The sequence below is a fragment of the Marmota monax genome, unplaced genomic scaffold (genome assembly GCF_021218885.2).
Source record: "Marmota monax isolate L192 unplaced genomic scaffold, Marmota_monax_Labrador192_F-V1.1 WCK01_AAM20220418_F8-fsc00046, whole genome shotgun sequence".
Lineage (NCBI taxonomy): Eukaryota > Metazoa > Chordata > Mammalia > Rodentia > Sciuridae > Marmota > Marmota monax.
The window spans coordinates 10,022,530-10,040,046 of NW_026692486.1; the positions used below are offsets into that span (position 1 = coordinate 10,022,530).

The following is a 17,517-nucleotide window of genomic DNA, read 5'->3' on the forward strand; positions in this document are numbered from 1 at the left end:
AAGCGTCTGAGAGAGAAGAAAAAAGGGAGTAATGAGTAAAATGACAGTTTATGAAGCCTGTAAAATCTACCTTGGATCAAATTCAAATTCACAAACTCCACAAAAGTCTCCGGATTTGCCTGGAGCTACAGAGAAAAAAATCAAGGCAGCGCCGCCCCTCTCTCAACCTACAAAAAGCGTGTGGCGAACTTAACCTTTACTCCTTGTACTAAGGAAGTAGGCGCACCAGTTTTAGGAGAAGAAATTTAAAAAAAAAAAAAAATCTGCATGCCACTGTCTAAAAAAAAAAAGAAAGCAAAAGAGTGAATGTGAATACATCACACTAAATAACCTCGAAATCGCTTTAAATTGCCACTTCTATAACACTTATTTTAGCACAGTCACGTATCTGTCTGCAAAAACACACTTTATTCTTGGCTCTAAAGACAGGCGCGGTGGGTAAACACTAAGGCTTGCGGTGCTAGCATACAGACTGCAAAGTATCCTACCTGTCAATGTAATTCTTTGATCGGGAGGCACCGAGAGGATGGGGTTCTCACGCACTTTCAAAGTGCCCAGGTTAGGAGAAGTAGCCTGCGCCACCGGGACTTTAGAAGGTGTCCCACGAACGCGACCCTTCATTCCCAGGGACAGCAGGCGACCTTTGTACATCCACTTCTGCAGCTTCTTGACTGTGACTGTGGACGGCTTCAGGGTGGGGGAGCCCTCCTGGCGGTCTTCTTGACCACTGCGGATCACAGAGGGCCCCGCAGGATGCCTGAAAGGACTTCTCGAGGAGCTGCCGAGGTCCTTGGAGCCCGGAGACAAGAGGCCAGCAGATGCTGCGGCCCGGGCGCTGCCCCCGCTCCAGCCTTCCATCCCGCCTCCACGTGGCGGGGACTCGTCTGGGTCCCCGCGCTCGCCGCACCTGATCCAGCTGTCGCTCGGCCACCGCTGTAAAGGAAGAGGCTTGGAGCCCACCGGGAAGCTCTCAAGGCTTCTGCTGCAAGACAGCCTCATTCGAGGAGTCCGAGGCCGGACTCCCTCAGGCTCCCTCGGAGGCGACCAGGGCGGGGACACCTGCTGCTGAGGGCAGTCGCCGCCTCCCAACTCCCAATCTCCGGGGCAGGCTCTGCAGTCCTCAGCGCCGCGGGGGAAAGGTAGCTGGCCAGGAGCCCCGGCTCCCGCGAGGCAACCGCGATCCGCCAACCCCCCGCCGCCCCGCCGCGTGCCTGAGTCAGGGGGTAGGTCGTGCATGGCCTGGATCAGCAGATAATAGGCCTCTCGCAACTGGGTTTGCAGCCTGCCCGTCTCCAGGCTGCCGCCCTCCGCCCCCGAGGAGGAGCCCGCCGCAGGGGGAGGCGGGGGCCGCAGCTCCGCCTCCGCCCCCTCAGGCGCTGGCGCGGCCACGGATTGCGAGCCGCCGGGCAGGTTCTCGTAGTAGTCGGCGTTGTAGTCGGCGTCGTCATCCTCCTCCTCCTCCTCTCCACTGCCTTCGAAGCTCAGCGCGGCGTGCAGAGTGGCGCGAGCTAGCCCGCGACCCGGGAGAGGGACCGCCTGCCCGCTGCGCGGCCGAGGGGCGAGCGCCCCGGACCCCGCCGAGGACCCTCTAGCGCCGCCCGCCTCAGGTGACGGCGGGGGCTGCGTCCAGCTTGGCCCAGCTGCGCCGGCGTGCTCGCATGGGGGGCAGTCCTGGGCACACCAGGTGTCTCCTAGGGTTGCGGAGGAGGCCGCCACCGCAGCTGCAGCGGCCGCCCGGAATCCGAGCCCCCCGGCGCTGCGGGGACCCCTCCTCTCCCGGAGTTTGGACAGAGTCCTCCTCAGAGGGTCCGCCATCCCCTTCTCCTCAGCAACTGGGCTCGCCCGGGTCGCGGGGAGAGGTCAGAGCCCCGTCGTGGAGAAAGTAGCGCTCACGGAGGCGGCGGCAGCGGCAGTTCCCCATGACCGGCGCTGGCCCTTGCCGGCTCCTCACATACTTGGCATAACTCTGCCGCGGGAAGGCGTGGGGGAGGGCGGTAGCGCCGCAGCGCGCATGCCCCGGAGGGACTGGCCGCAATGGGGCGCGGGCCCGGGGCGCAGAACTGCGTTCCCGAGGTGGGCGCGCGGCAGGTAGATTCCGGGGGCTCGCGGAGGGCGGTGGGTTGGGGTTGAGCTAAAGACCGCGGAGGGAAGCGGGAGTTAGCGCACGCGACGCTTGGGGAGCTGTGAGTGGAGGTTGGGGTAAAAAAGTTCCAGCCGGAAGGTGAATCTGGGCTTGGCAGCTGCAAAGTTTTAGCCAAAGAAAGGGAAAGTGCTCTCCCAGCTGCTACCCCGCCACCTTCACCAGCCCCTCCCCATTGCCACCACTGCTCGAGGAGTGTCTTAGATACTGCAAGTCCTAGCTTGAGAGAAAACAAAAAGATTGTTTTGACGGACAAAGTATGAGTGCAGGTGTATCTCACTTAGTGCAATGTGTTCTAGAAATGATCTATCATGTTAACCGCACAGAGGTCTTGATATTGAAAGGAAATTTGCAGCGATTCCTTTTCAATAATTCCTTTTGTTTCCGGACACGTTGGTGCACACTTGTAATCATAGCAACTTGGGAATTTGGCAGAAGGATCGCAAATTCTAGGCCAACCTCAGCAACTTAGCTAAGCCATAAGCAGTTTAACAAAATCCTGTCTCAAGATGTGGCTCAGTGGTAGAGCACCGCTGGATTTAATCCCCAGTATTAAAAAAAAAAAAAAAAATTGTCCAAAAAATCACCACAGATTTCTTAAGTCTACCTTTTATTTTTTTTTAATTAGTGCATGCTGCAGCATTAATTATTAGATAATCAAAACTTGCAAAATGGACCCACATATTTAATGGTGTCCCCCATCAGCCCGCCTCCAAGCCTACCAAATTAAAAATACAAGTTTGCAGCTTTCAATTATTTTTAATTACCTTTATTTTAATTCATATGTCAGGCTGAGACACAATGGAAGTGAAATCGAGAAACAATGTAATTTGGAAATACCAACTCCCCCAAATATCAAATCCCATGATCAGTATAACACTATTAAACTAAAGTAGTTCTTGTTGCCACATATTAATTAATTGATCCATCAGTGATAGAAAAATCAGTCACCACCAAATCAGATTTCAGACCTTTTAATTTTTATGTATTGGAAAGGGCTCTTGTCTAAACTACTCATAAATGTGCCTAACACCTTGCACAGTACCTGCACTTAGTAGGTACTCAAGAATAAATAAATGCTAATGTTACTGAGTGAAAGAAAATAACTTGGCCCTAATTTACCTTACTTCATAACTATATTTCCCTGTGTAAGTTGTGTTATTGTTTGCATCAGAGGCTCTACTCTCTAAATTTGCTGTGATTTATACTACCTTTAATACCAAGTCTGCCTGTCATCTGGAATAATTTTATCTGCATCTGTATTTGCAAAAATCTTACTGATCCTTTACATTCAGTTTCCTTCACTATGAGATCATCTTTGACCTCATCTTTGTCCATCTCCCAGATGGACATGATCTCAAGTTCTTCCAAACTCCAATAGTGTTTTATTCCTACCCAGCACCACAACCCTCTGGTATATTTATAGCAGGGGAGGAAAGGTATGTGTTTGTTGTTTTATATAATTTGTGTGCATTTCCTACCTCCCTTAAAAGAAAATCCATAAATTCCCTAAGGGCAGAGACTATAGTTGACCAGTGTATTCTCCACAAACTACAACATCTTAAATACTGTATTACTTAATACTTAATAATTACTTAGTACTTAAATACTGTAAAGAAGTTTTGTTTTTCCTGTGGTGCTGGGGATCATACCCAGGGCCTCAAGCTTGATAGGCAAACACTGAACTGCATCTGCAGCCCTACCGTCTGTGATGAATAAATATTTTCAAATTACTATCAATTTTAATTTAAAGAAAACAAACGACTTCAATTTCCAGTCTATTGCTTAACTCTCCACTAGACCATACTTCATTGGTGTTGTTTTAAAAATTAGTAATGGATAAGAAACACAGTTTGTTAAATAATCTTAATTCTTATCTAGGAAAATACTAGGAAATGTTACACTGTAATGTGCATACATTCATATTTATTATTCTTACAATATTTTTATTCCATGGACCTAAGGCTATTTAATGAATACTCAAAGCATAAAATTGTTTCCCAGTAAAATATTCCCACAGGAAATGACTGATAACAAAGCTGCCAGTAAGAGTGTCTATAAACACAATTTGATCTCTATCTCAGAAATTGTTTCCATTCCAACTCTGTTGCAAAATCTTTTCATTCTTTGTAGTTAATAGAGTTTTTAAAAACATCATAAGCTGCATATGTATATTTACATATATAAATATGTCTAAGTTAAACGTCATCCTTAATTCAACTTGTTCAGGAGTTATAAAACATTAGTCAGTATAATATACTATGCATTTTTCTAGGTATTACTCAAAACCAAGTCTGATGCAACACACCACACCTAAACTCAATATTACTTTAAAATTGAGAATGTTCTATCACATGAATTCACAATTTTAACATTTTGAGTCACAACAAATTAACAAGGCACTTGAGGTCATGGATACTAATTTTAAAAATATAAATCCCACTTTTCTATGTGTGCATTAATTTCAATAACAAGTTTGTGAAAGTATAATTCTAAGGAAATAGTACTCACAGAACTTACATTATACATAATTCAGAAAGTAACAAAATATGAACATAGCTATACTTTCAAGATCTTTCATTTTAGCAATTTATGCCCTGTTCTCTCACATATCAATTTTCTTATCTTTCTAATCATCAGATTACTATGAAAATTAGGGGATAAGTATACATCTTCCTGTGTTTATACTTGTTTTTCAATGACTTGGAAATCATTTTGATGCCCCACAAATTAACAACTGTGTGTTGGCACTGTCACAAAAGATATAACAACTATGGGATAGTAGGGATTCAGTAAGTCAGGGAGCCAAGCTGGGGGGGGAGGGGGGGTTAATACTGACTCAGTCTGGGTGAAGGGGGGAAAAAAGCAGGGCAGGTTGAGGCAGAAGGCTAAGTTTAACAGCAATGGAAAGGAAGTGTCTATGTATGTTACAGTTATTTTTAGGTCATTTAGAGTGTGTTTGTCTCACTGGTGCTCAGTCTTCTGTTATATTCTTACTGGAACCAAAAGCAAGTTTCACTATGGCATTTGCCCAATTCTTTTTCCCTAATCTATCTCACAAGCAGTTCCATCAGTAAGGAGTAAAAGGTACATTAGCCTAAACCATCTACTAAACTGCCCTGAGAGTCATGGCATATATGGCATGTTCTTCATACAGCAATTTTTACTGTTTCATAATTAACAATTTGTGGCAATTTATAACTTATTACTATCTCCAGTCAAAGAGACTTTTCCTATATGTATGCATGTGAGTGCTCTAACATTTATAAATGTACACTGTTTTAGAATATTCACAGATATTTCAGATTCCCTATCATATACATGTGATATGTAGAGTAACTTGCTCAAGTTAACCATAATAAGGGAAGAAGAATTCAATCCTTTCTGTCTGATACCAAAATTACTACACCCCTGCAGCATTTCCTTAAACATAAATAAAGACAAGGCATTTGCTATAATAGTACTTGCACTGACTTGAACCTTTGTTTTTATAAATTATTTAGTTGATCACCTTCCCAGAAGTTTAATATTTTATGAGCTTTTTGTCAAATGTATCTGAACATTGGAAAGCTGCTTGTTGAACATTTGAATTTTTTCTCAATGCAGTCCTCTTCAAGGCTATTAGTACTAAGTTCTTTATTTCCACTTAATTGTAAATCTATTTTCATTGAACCACAATGTGGAATTTCATCCTGATTGTAGGATAAGCTATAACTAAATACTTCAAAGGGAATATAAAGGCATCCCTTATGACCTAAAGGTCTCAGATAAACCTTTTTCAAGAACAGAATATATGGGCTGGGTGCATACCTATAATCTTAGCAACATGGGAGGCTAAGACAGGAGGATTATAAATTCAAGGCCAGACTCGGCAATTTAGTGAGACTCTATCTCAAAATAAAAATGACTAGGGATGTAGCTCAGTGGTAAAGTACCCTAGGTTCACTCGCTAGTACAAAAAAAAAAAAAAAAGTAAAGGGAAATTCAGCTCACCTTTAACTTACATGATTAAACCACCAGGTAACCAAAGATGATGAAAGGTAGTTGTTCTGTTTCAAAGTTATTAATCTCATAAATTAAGATTTGGAATGTCATCGTTTTGCACTGTAATGAAGTAATGGGCCTAATAATGAATCCAGACAAAAATTGCCAGTGGCCAATGTTAAAAGAGAGAGGCAACTTGACATATGCCTCTAATCAATACCAGCTATGATTTTATTCATTTTAGTGTTATTACCAAAAATGAAATTGTTCAGTTTCAAGTTCTGAAGACCAATTTCCAGGAATTGCAAGAAACAGAAGAGCATGAAAACACTATAGGCATGCAGTCAACAAAATCCAACTGTAGGAAACTATATGAAAAATACTCATTTCTTCAACAGCCTAACTAATTGCAATTTATAGACTTTATTTAAAGCCTGATCTGAACAAAACATCTGTTAAAAAAAATAATCAGCCAATCAGGAAGATTTGAACACTGGCTAGCTATTTGATGATATTGAAAATTGTTACAATTTTAGATTTTTTAAAAAATGTCATTTTTTAAAAATGCTCTCACTTTTCTTCTCATTACGCTGAGATAATAGAAAACACTCAGGAGAGAACTTTCTCATCCTCCATTACTGTACCTACTAACCATCACTACCTGTGAATTGATAGTCCACTGTGACCTTCCTTCCCGATTAAAAGAGATGAGCTACCCCTATCCCTGAGGCCAAATCTCTGTCCTCTACTTCATACCTCTCAATTCAAATTGCCATCCAATCCTACTGACTCCCTTGTTCCTCTAACACACCAAATTCATTCCTGCCTCACAGTCTATGCATTTGCTGTTCCATCTGCCTGAAATGATTTCCTCATGACCATCCTCCCTCCATCCAGGTCTTACCTCAAATGTTACCTTCTCATAGAGCCCCTCCCTGATCACCCTCTCTAAAATAATACTTGTGACTCTTCTTGTTCATGTGTTTTTCTTTATTGAATTTATTTATGTTACACATTGTATTTATTTTCATAAATGTACTATTTAACATTATATTGGATGTCTATTTGCTTGTTTATGTGACACCATTGCCTCAGCTTATAGAACACTTTTTTTTCTCATGTAGATGCTCCATATACATTAATTGAATGAAAATGTGATTCTCATGCCCAAGACAAGTTATCACATGTTTCCATTTCCCCCATAGTGAAATTGGTTTGTCATTGTTTCACAGGGTGTTGTTCAGAGGATCAAAAGAGGTAACAGTCAATACAGTCGAACCTTGAAAACATGTGAAAGAGGTCAGACACAAAAGACCACATGCTGTATGATTTCATTTTTATGAAGGATCCAGAACAGGCAGATACACAGAGATAGAAAGTTGATTAGTGGTTGCCAGCAGCGGTGGGAAGGGGAAGTTAAGAGTGATTGCTAAAGAGCTTGTGGCTTATTTCTAGGTGATAAAAATATTCTGGAATTAGATGTGGGTGATGATTGTAAATATACTAGAACCTACTGAGTTTTATAGTATGTATATTATATCTCAATACAAAAAAAAAAAAAGATGTACTTTCTTGCCCTGTTGTCTTTTGCTATACTCTCAACTAACATTAATGGAAAGTCTTAACAAATTAAGAAAACATTTTAAGGGAGCATTGGTAATGCGATTAAGAATAGCTGAAAAGCGACTTCATTGGGAAGTTGCTGTTGGAAATGCTTTCAAATCCTAAATCCAAGTTTTTCCATAGAGACTTCAATTCCATCTGTTCAAGAAATAAATACAAGTGGCTTCTTAAAGTTTACCAAATGCTATGGTTTGGATCTAAAATGTCCCTCTGAAAACTCATGTCTTAAAGGCTTGGTCCACAAAGCAAACATGTTCAGAGATGTAGACTTTGGAAGGTGATTGAGTCATGAGGGCTCTGGCCTCATCAATGGGTTAAACCATTGATGGGTTTATAATTTAATGGGCTATTAGGGAATGGTAGAAACTTAGGAGGTATGGTCAATTTAGAGGAAGTAGGTGCTTGGGAGGTGTGCTCTTTAAGACTATATCTTACCATAGTGGCACACGCCTATAATCCCAGCAGCTCAGGAGGCTGAGGCAGGAGGATTTTAAGTTTAAAACCAGCGTCAGCAACAGCAAGGCGCTAAGCAATTTAGTGAGATCCTGTCTCTAAATAAGGTACAAAATAGGGCTGGGGATGTGGCTCAGTGAGTGTCCCTGAGTTCAATCCGCTGTACCTCCTCCACCGACCACCAAAAAAGATTATATTCTATGCCCTGGCATATTCATATTCTCTCTCTCCTTTACTTTTTCTCTTACTCCCATCTCTCCCTCCCCCATCCCAGCTTCCAGAGCAGCTATATTCCCACTGACCCTCCCCACCATGATATTTTGCCTCAACCCAGGCCCAGGAACAGTGGAACCAATTGACATGGACTAAACAGTGAACCAAAAATAAATCTTTCCTCCTTTAAGTCATCTCAGGTATTTTGTCACAGAGGTGGCAAGATGACTAACACACCAAAGAATTCAAATCGAGGTTTACAAAATTAGGTCAACAGTAAGACTTCTCTGACCCCTCAATCTCTAGTTTCCACCACACAAATACAAAAATATTTTTCAGTATTTAGATATAACAATATTTTGTTTCCTGTCGGAAACTCTCGGTTCTTTTATATATAAAAAATGATTATGTGATCAAGAACATCACTTACCCTTATAAGCAAGAAACTACTGAGAAAACCCATAATTATCCTGAAAGAGATATGTAAGTAAACACATCTTTAGTTTTTTGGTATTCTTTTACTGGAGGATTTTCTCTAAGGTGGAGGGTAAGGAGCTACATATTAAATTACCTAACATTTTAGAATAGCAAAGTATAAATTTGGAGAGAAGACACAAACCAAAAACTACCTGACAACTTCTTCCCTGATTAGAATCATCTGGTTATTCAATTATATGTAAAGAGAGACCTATGGGTAAGCACTTATTTATTAACCATTTCAGTTATTACAGAAGGAAGCTAGATTTGGGTGGGGGGGGTGGGAGAGTACCAGGAATTGAACTCAGGGGCACTCAATCACTGAGCCACATCCCCAGCCCTATTTTGTATTTCATTTAGAGAGAAGATCTCAGAGTTGCTTAACCCCTTGCTGTTGCTGAGGCTGGCTTTGAACTCTCAGTCCTCCTGCCTCAGCCTGCTGGGATTACAGATGTGTGCATCTGTGTTACACAAAATCAGTTACTTTCCTCCCAAGCTTACTTTTGCAAGAGCACCTATAACCATTAATGACTATAGTTTTACTATAGAAAAACCTCAATTTTTCTATCTCAGTTTCTATTTTAAATTGTGCATGCATGAAATTATGCACATACAAGAAAGTGGGACACAGTATATACAGAGCCAGAAATATCAATTCGGTGTAGAAATAGTAGATTCCAAGAAATACATTACAAGTGGATTCTTTCAAAACAGGAGAATTTTATCATAACATGTTTTTAAAAGGTTATAGATAAGTAAATAAAAGTAAAAACTTCTGTTTTCATGTACATGGGGGGTAAAAACACTGATAAGTCAGGCCAAGCAGATAGAGCAATTTCTTGACTGAAAAGTTCTGCCTCTAGTTACCAATCACATGACAAGGCAGTCATCACCAAAGCAATTCTTTCCTGGATTATACATTTTTGAAGGCTGAGATCATGTGTAATTCTTTGAATCATAGGGCCTACCTAGTATTCCAATTTTCTACCCATCTTTTGTACTATGGATACCAGTCTCAAGTCTCATTCTTGTTCACAAAATACACCAACATTTTTACCATTTTAGTTCATCAAGAAACAAATGAAATTCTTTTACATATTATTAGTGAATATGAAATGAAGAATAGAACCATCTATTTTGTCATCAAGATAGACAATATCACCATCTCTATTGACTCATCAAAGATGAAGCATGATGACAGTTTTCCAAGATGTACATAGAGACACAGAGAAGAATAACTTAAATCACTGTCGGACTTATTCTCACATACTATGTCCTAGTTTTTCAGTAGAATCCTTTATTCTACTTACTTGTTGAATTCTACATCTTCAACAAATAACTGCAAGTGACTTCTTAATTAAGAGTCAATAAGGGCCTACAGAGTCATTAGCAACACTACAGTGGCCCATGGGAAGACCACAACCCATGCAAAAACGGCGATTACTCTGAAAAAAACTGAAGCTGAGTTCCTGCAAAGACAACTTGACCTTACATGTCTACAACAGGGTTCCAAGCTCAATCCCTATTGGGGCCAGACAAGTCCTGCCAATATGTACAAGTCCAGGTACAGCAACCAGAGAGCTTAGTAAAAGGGAACAGCTACTTTCTCAGTTTGAGGATGGACAGCTACAAAGAACCACCCCCCCGACACCCCATCCCCTCATCCTTGCCCTCTATTTGTTTTCCCCTTTGGATGAGGAAATACATTTCACATTCTCAAAAATGCTATATAGGCTACTCATGGGTGCGTCAACCAAACCTATGTGCTGGTTGCATTTTTGACCTCTGATCTTCAGAGACTAAGAGACTAACACATAAAAGTTGTTTCCAAACAAAGGATAATTAAATACCATAATTTAAAATAATCTGTCAGCCTTATGACCAAATAGCTAATAATCTGTGGTGATGATCAAATTTCTTTTTTCTTGTCTTATTTTTCATCACTATAATAATCTTAATGTCAGCATGAGGTTTATGTATGCAAAGATTTTGTAATCTTAGTCTGATTTTCACCAAAATATTCTGGGAGTAATAAGTGAACAAAGTTGATCATAACCACATTAAAATGAGAGAGATGAAACCCAGGAGGGGAAAACCTTTAAATGACGGTTATTGAGGCCTGAGAAGGATTCAACCCCAGTTAGCCAAATTTCTAGTACAAATTCTAGTACATTTTTAAGTTCCTAGTACATTTTTTTTTGAGAGAGAGAGAGAAAAATAACTTTTTTCAATATTTATTTTTCAGTTTTCGGTGGACACAACATCTTTATTTTATTTTTATGTGGTGCTGAGGATCAAACCCAGCTACCTGCGCATGCCAGGTGAGCGCGTTACTGCTTAAGCCACATCCCCAGCCCTCCTAGTATATTTTTAAAAGCACTGCTTATCTGATAAAAATTATGCTTTTCATTAAAGCCATGATAAGCTGTAAATATAAAAAAATGAAGACAATTTTTAAAATATCACTCCCCCACCAATACACAAGTATTAAAATGGATTCAGTTTTCAACTTCTCATAAAAACTAGTTGCTGCTGGGAAACCATATTTTTCAATATTTCAACATCATTAGTAGCACTATAGTTTATTCTGGTAATAAACAGAACAATTATCTTAGAGCATAATGTTTATTATAAACATCAGCATTGGTACTTTCTAGTGTATTTGATGTAACATCTCTGAGGAAGGAAAAAGTAAAAAAATAATAATAATAACTTATTTTACAACAAGAATTTCAAATGACCCAATAAGAATGTCATTTCTACCAAGAGCTCTGTGAAATTACATTGGGAAATAAAAGTGTGTCTCTTGGGGCTGGGGCTGGGGCTCAGCGCTCACCTCGCATGTGTAAAACCCTGAGTTCAATCCTCAGCACCACATAAAAATAAGTAAATAAAATAAAGGTATTGTGTCCAACTACAACTAAAAAGTAAATATTTTTTTAAAAAAATGTGTCTCTTTAAATGCAGAAGTTCACAAATCTGAAAATTTTTTTAAACTATGTACAATAGTCAGCAACCTTATAATTACATAACCAAAGATTGTTAAAATAAAAAGGGAACAAAGCTTCTAACAAAGTTCAATGCATAAGTCAAGAGTGCTTGGAGGTATGAGAAGTTTTATGTCTCTGTTTACCCTAGGATAAATTAAATGAATGAGTATTTAGTACATGAATCATGGTTATATTTAGTCTATATACTACAGGAGAAGCAGAAGAAATTTTTTTTTAGATAAAATGTATTAATAAAAACTGAACATATACCCATAGGTCTGGATACATCCCCCCCCTCAAGAATTTAGTCATGACAAGTAAAATATTAAATAATTGTGAAGGAAAAAGGCAAGTTAGGGTTTGGGTGTTCTGATTCTGGATAAAAGGCCCACCCTCTCATTTATGAAACGTGGACAGACTTATAAAGCACCTATTTGAGAAATCTGAAACAAAAAGAGCAAAAAGTGAATTGGGGAAAGACTGGAGTTCGTAGGACGGATGCAAGTAGTGCTTTCTTTAAGGTCATAGATAACTTGAAAATAAAAAAAAAATCAAAGATAATTTTTCAAAAGTCTCAATGTAATCCTCCCCTCCAACCCATAAGTATTCAGTTTTCAGCTTCCCATGAAGCAATTGTTACTGGGAAACCATATTCTTCAATATTTCAATAGCATCATTAGCAGCACTAAAATAATAATCTGGTAATACAAAACAATTATCTTAGAGCACTATTTAAGATAAGTTTACATTTTATTATAAACATCAGCATAGCACTTGCTATGTATTTGATCTAACATGTCTGAAGAAGGAAAAAGAAAAAAAAAATGATGGCAAGCTGGGCACTGTGGCACAGCGTATAATCCAAGTGACTTGAGAGGCTGAGGCAGAAGAATTTGCAAATTTAAGGACAACTTGACCAATTTAGTGAGACCCTGTCTTGAAATAAACAAAAAGGGATGGGGATATAGCTCAGGGGTGAAACACCCCTGGGTTCTATCCTCAGTACTTGGGGGGGGGGGAGGGCAATGAAAGGGAAACATCTCTCCCCCTCTTCTTTTCTTCTTCCTCTAGTAATCTTTGACCTGAATGCAATATAATCTCAAATCTGGAAATGGGCACTGGGGCCCAAAAAGAAAAATCTCCCAGAGAAGCTCTCCATTTTTCTCTTACAGAGCTGGATGCAAGCACCTAATGCTCATAGAAAGTAAAGAAATAGAAATCACCAGGATTTTCTTCACAGAAAGCAGGTCTTTTGTGTTCCTGCTTCCAAACAATCCTGTGGTGATAGTGGAGGCCACAGTGGGAGAATACAGGAGGCAACACTCTAAAAGGGGAGAATCTTTCTTGCTGAATGGTAGAGGTGGGGCACCAAGATAGTGGCACAAGCCCTCACTGCCTCTTTCTATGCATCTAGCTTCCTGCTGCTTGGTGTTGAATGCAAGCAGTTATAGAAGTGCACAGCATAGCCAGGTAACTAAAACCTCAGCTTGGTGGCCAGAGAGCCAAAAATGAGAGGGCCAGGGACTTGGAAAAGATTAGAGTGGGCGCACCACTAAGCTATGCATAAATAGATCTGATCTTAATTAGCATACCAAAGACTTTAAAAACCAAACTAACAGCTATAACATACCCCCTCCACCCTGACCCAAACTGACCACCAGATGACCCATATGTGGATTAGTTCAGAATAGTGCAGCAAAGGTTTGAAATACTGAGCTGATGTTAGAACCACAGCTTGCATTGAATTTTGCAGCCTTAACCTGACCAGGTGGATTGCCTACTAAAACTAACAAATACAGGGCTGGGAATGTGACTCAGAGGTAGAGTGCTTGCTAACATGCGTGAGGCCTGGGTTTGATTCTCTATACCACAAAAACAAACAAACAAACAAAAACCAACACTCTGTGTAGGACTTAAAATCCAGAATTTCAGAACATAATGTCCGATATGTCCAGAAGATAATGCAAAATTACTCAAGTTACAAAGAATCAAGAAAATCTTAACTTGCATGGTAAAAGATAATCAGATACTAGTACTAACATAACACAGATGTTGAAATTATCTCACAGACTTTAAAACAGCTATTGTACAAACACTCAGCAAAAATTGTAAACACTCTTAAAAACAAGTAGAAAAATACAGAGTTTAAGTAAAAGTAAAGGTTTTTAAAAAGAGAAAAATTTAGAATTGAAAAATACAGCAACCAGAATTTAAAAAAAAAAAAAAAAACCTCACTCAGTAGACTCAAAAGAAAAAAGGAGATGACAGAGGAAAGTCAGTGAACTTGAAGATAAGTCAATAGATATTTTCTAATATGAACAACAGAGGAAAACAATTTGTTATGTTTTTTGTTGTTATTGTTGCTGTTTTGTTTTTTAGTGAACAGAACCTCAGGAACATTTGTGTTAAAGGTTTAACATCCAAGTCATCAGTTCCAGAAAGAGAAAGAATAAGGTGCTGAAAAAGTATTTGAAGATGTAATGACTGAAATTTTTCTGATTTTGGCTAAACACATAAACATAGATATTTTTAAAATTCAATGAATTCAAGTAGGAAAAAGTCAAAGAAATCCATGCCCAGAAATCATAATTAACCTACTGAAAACTAAAGACTAAAAAAAAAAAAAAAAAAAAAATCTTAAAAGTAGATGAATAAAAATGATGCATTACCTGCAAGGGGGACAGTGATTCAGGTAACTGCAGATTTCTCATCAGGCCATGAAGATCAGTGCACATTTGTCAAGTATCAAAAGAAAAGAACTATCAACTTGAAATTGTGAAACCACCTAACTATACTTCAGGAATAAAGTGAAATAAAAATATTTTCAAATGAATGGAAACACAATAATTCACTCTCAGTAGACCTGCTCTAAAAGAATCATTAAATAAAGTTCTTCATACAGAAATGGTACCAGAAAGAATTTGACTGGAGGTATTCAATAATACACTTGCATTTATTTGAGGGTGTGAATTTAGGGCTACCATTTTATTATTTGCTTTCTGTATGTTCCCTCTGTCATTGTTTTCCATTTTTTCCTCTTCTTTGAGGTTTTTGAATATTTTTATGTTACATTTTAGTTCATCTATTGTCAATCTTGACTCTTTGTACAGTTGTTGTTGTTGTTGTTTGTTTATTTGTTTGTTTAGTACAAAGGATTGAACCCAAGGCCTCACACATGCTGGACAAGTGATCTACTACTGAGCCACATCTCCAACCCATTTTATATTTTATCTTGAGACAGGGTCTCATTAAGTTTCCCAGGATGGACTCAAACTTGGGATTCTCCTACTTCAAACCTACTGAGTTGCTGGGATTTTAGGTATGTGCCACTACACTGGGCTTTTATCTTTTTAAATTGGTTAATCTGGAGGAATAGTATATATATACGTTTTTTAGTCCATATAAAATCAATATTTTACCACTTCAAGTGAAATGTAGAAAGCTACCAACATAGGGGTCCTTCCACCCTCTGTGTTAGCCAGCTCTTTGTCCCTTTGACAAAAACCCCTGATAAGAACAACTTAGAGGAGGAAAAGTTTATTTTAGGCTCACAGTTTTAAAGGTTCAGTCTCTGGTGGGTGGACTCCATTGCCCTGAGCCCACGGTAAGGTAGAACATGGTGGTAGAAGGGTGTGGTGGTGAAAAACTGTTGAGCTCATGGCAATCAAGAAGCAGAGAGAGAGATCAAGACACTAGGACCATATATAAACCCCAAAGTCACATTCACAGTGACCTACTTTCTCAGCCAGATCTTATCTTCTTACAGCTACCACAGAGGACAGTAGTCCTTTCAAATTATCAATCCATCAAGTGGATTAATCCACTGATCAGATTATAGCTCTTATAATCTAATCATTTCACCTCTGAACATTCTTGCATTGTCTCACATACGATCTTTGAGGGGACACCTTATATCCAAACCATAACACCCTCCCTCCCCACTTTATAATTATCTACTTTTTGCTTTCAAGCATTAAATATATTTTGAAGAACTGTCAAATAAAATGGAACAGTCTATTAAATGTACCTATATATTTACCATTTCTATTGTTCCTCCTTCATTCTGTTGATGAAATTATTTGGTAAAATAAAGTGAATGCTTTTCCTCCCTGCAGGATGACCTGATCACCAACTTCTGGGCATCTGATCTGCCATCAAGCTAGCCCACACTCAGTCTATAGTACAACAACATTCTTATAGGTGAACTGTGCAAGTACATTGATAGCAGTTTGATTGTGATGAGGTCTTTACTCCCTGGAACAGAAACATCTTCAGTCTTCGTTTCTTTTCTATTGCTATAATACTTGAGTCTGGGTAATTTATTTTAAAGAAGAGTTTATAGTACTGGAAGTCCTAGAGCATGACACTGTCATCTTCTCAGCTTCTGGTAAGGGTCTCATGGTGGAAAGTGGAAGGACAAGTGAAAGAGAAGCAAGAAGAAGCCAAGGAAGCAGAACTTTATAACAACCTGCTCTTTTGAGAACTAATCCAGACCCATGAAAGTGATAATTCATTCACTCCTGCAAGAGAGCTCCACCTCATGACTCAAAACACCTCTCAATATGTTCCATCTCCCAACATGGCTATATTGAGGAATTAAGCCTTAACATGAGTTTCAGTGGACAAACCACATTCAAACCATGGATATATTACCCTTTTTGTTTTCCTTCTTCTTCTCCCACTTCTCCCCATTCTCCATCATCTCATTGTGTTTTTTTGTTTTTGTTTTTGTTTTTGCAGTCCTAGGGATTGAACCCAGTGCCTTGTTCATGTTAAGCAAACACTTTTACCTCTGAGCTATATCCCAAGCTGTTTGTTTTTCTTTTCTTTTCTTTCAGTACAGGGTCTTTCTAATTGCCCAGGCTGTCCCCAAACCTGTGTTCCTCCTACCTCAACTTCACAAGTAGCTGGGATTGTAGGTGAGCACCACCAGTCTCAGCATAGCAATATTCTTTATATGAGTTTGCCTTCCCTCCATACAACACTTCTTTCAGTGCCGTTGTCCATCCATGGACTTACAGAATGCTTTATCCTTGATCATAACTTTGGTTCTACACAAAGAATTTATTTTACAACAAAAGACATGTGGTGTAGAATATGTGCTCTGAGTTCATCAGCTCTATATTTATCCCACAACTCAGAAGCAATTACCTGCCAGAATGGTGGAGAGGTCACCTAAAGGCCAAATTTTGGTGCCCCTGAGGGACAACACCTTATGAAAAGAGGATGTATTGTCACAGGGCACAGTATAGGCTCTGTATCAGCAACCAGTATATGATATTGTTTATACAATAGCAAGATACAGAAGTCCCAGAATAAAGGAATATAATTATGAGGAAGGGCATTCCTCTCACAATTATAACTCACAACCCTCTCACAGAATTTTAACTTCTTGCCCTGAAACTTTGAACTTGATTGGCTCTGAGATTTTAGTTCAGCTGAGAAGAATGCATTAACCAAGAGACACAAAAATATCTCCATTGAATTGTAACTTAAAAAAAGAAAAAAAAACACCCAACAGTTTTTGGCTTCTCCAGCCATAGATCTAACAGATAAGAAGAGAGGTATAGCAGGTAGTTGTTGCTGCAATAATGCTGCATAACAAACAACCACAAAAATCTCAGGGGCATACAACAA

General features: G+C 39.4%; 1 protein-coding gene and 1 long non-coding RNA gene across 3 annotated transcripts in view; one reads left to right on the forward strand and one right to left on the reverse strand.

Moving 5' to 3' along the window:
* The window catches only part of Syde2 (synapse defective Rho GTPase homolog 2), a 44,525-nt gene extending 42,565 nt beyond the window's left edge, over positions 1 to 1,960 (reverse strand). For both annotated transcript variants that reach the window (XM_046443265.2, XM_046443266.2), the window contains exon 1: positions 489 to 1,960. In XM_046443265.2, the coding sequence (XP_046299221.1) occupies positions 489 to 1,815 (1,327 nt within the window). In that variant the 5' untranslated portion in view covers positions 1,816 to 1,960. The remainder of the gene's footprint in view (positions 1 to 488) is intronic.
* Positions 1,961 to 13,072: 11,112 nt separating this feature from the next.
* Positions 13,073 to 17,215, forward strand: LOC131424148 (uncharacterized). Its single transcript, XR_009226696.1, has 2 exons — positions 13,073 to 15,199; positions 15,996 to 17,215. It is a non-coding gene; the product is annotated as an uncharacterized LOC131424148 (long non-coding RNA).
* The last annotated feature ends 302 nt before the right edge of the window (positions 17,216 to 17,517 follow it).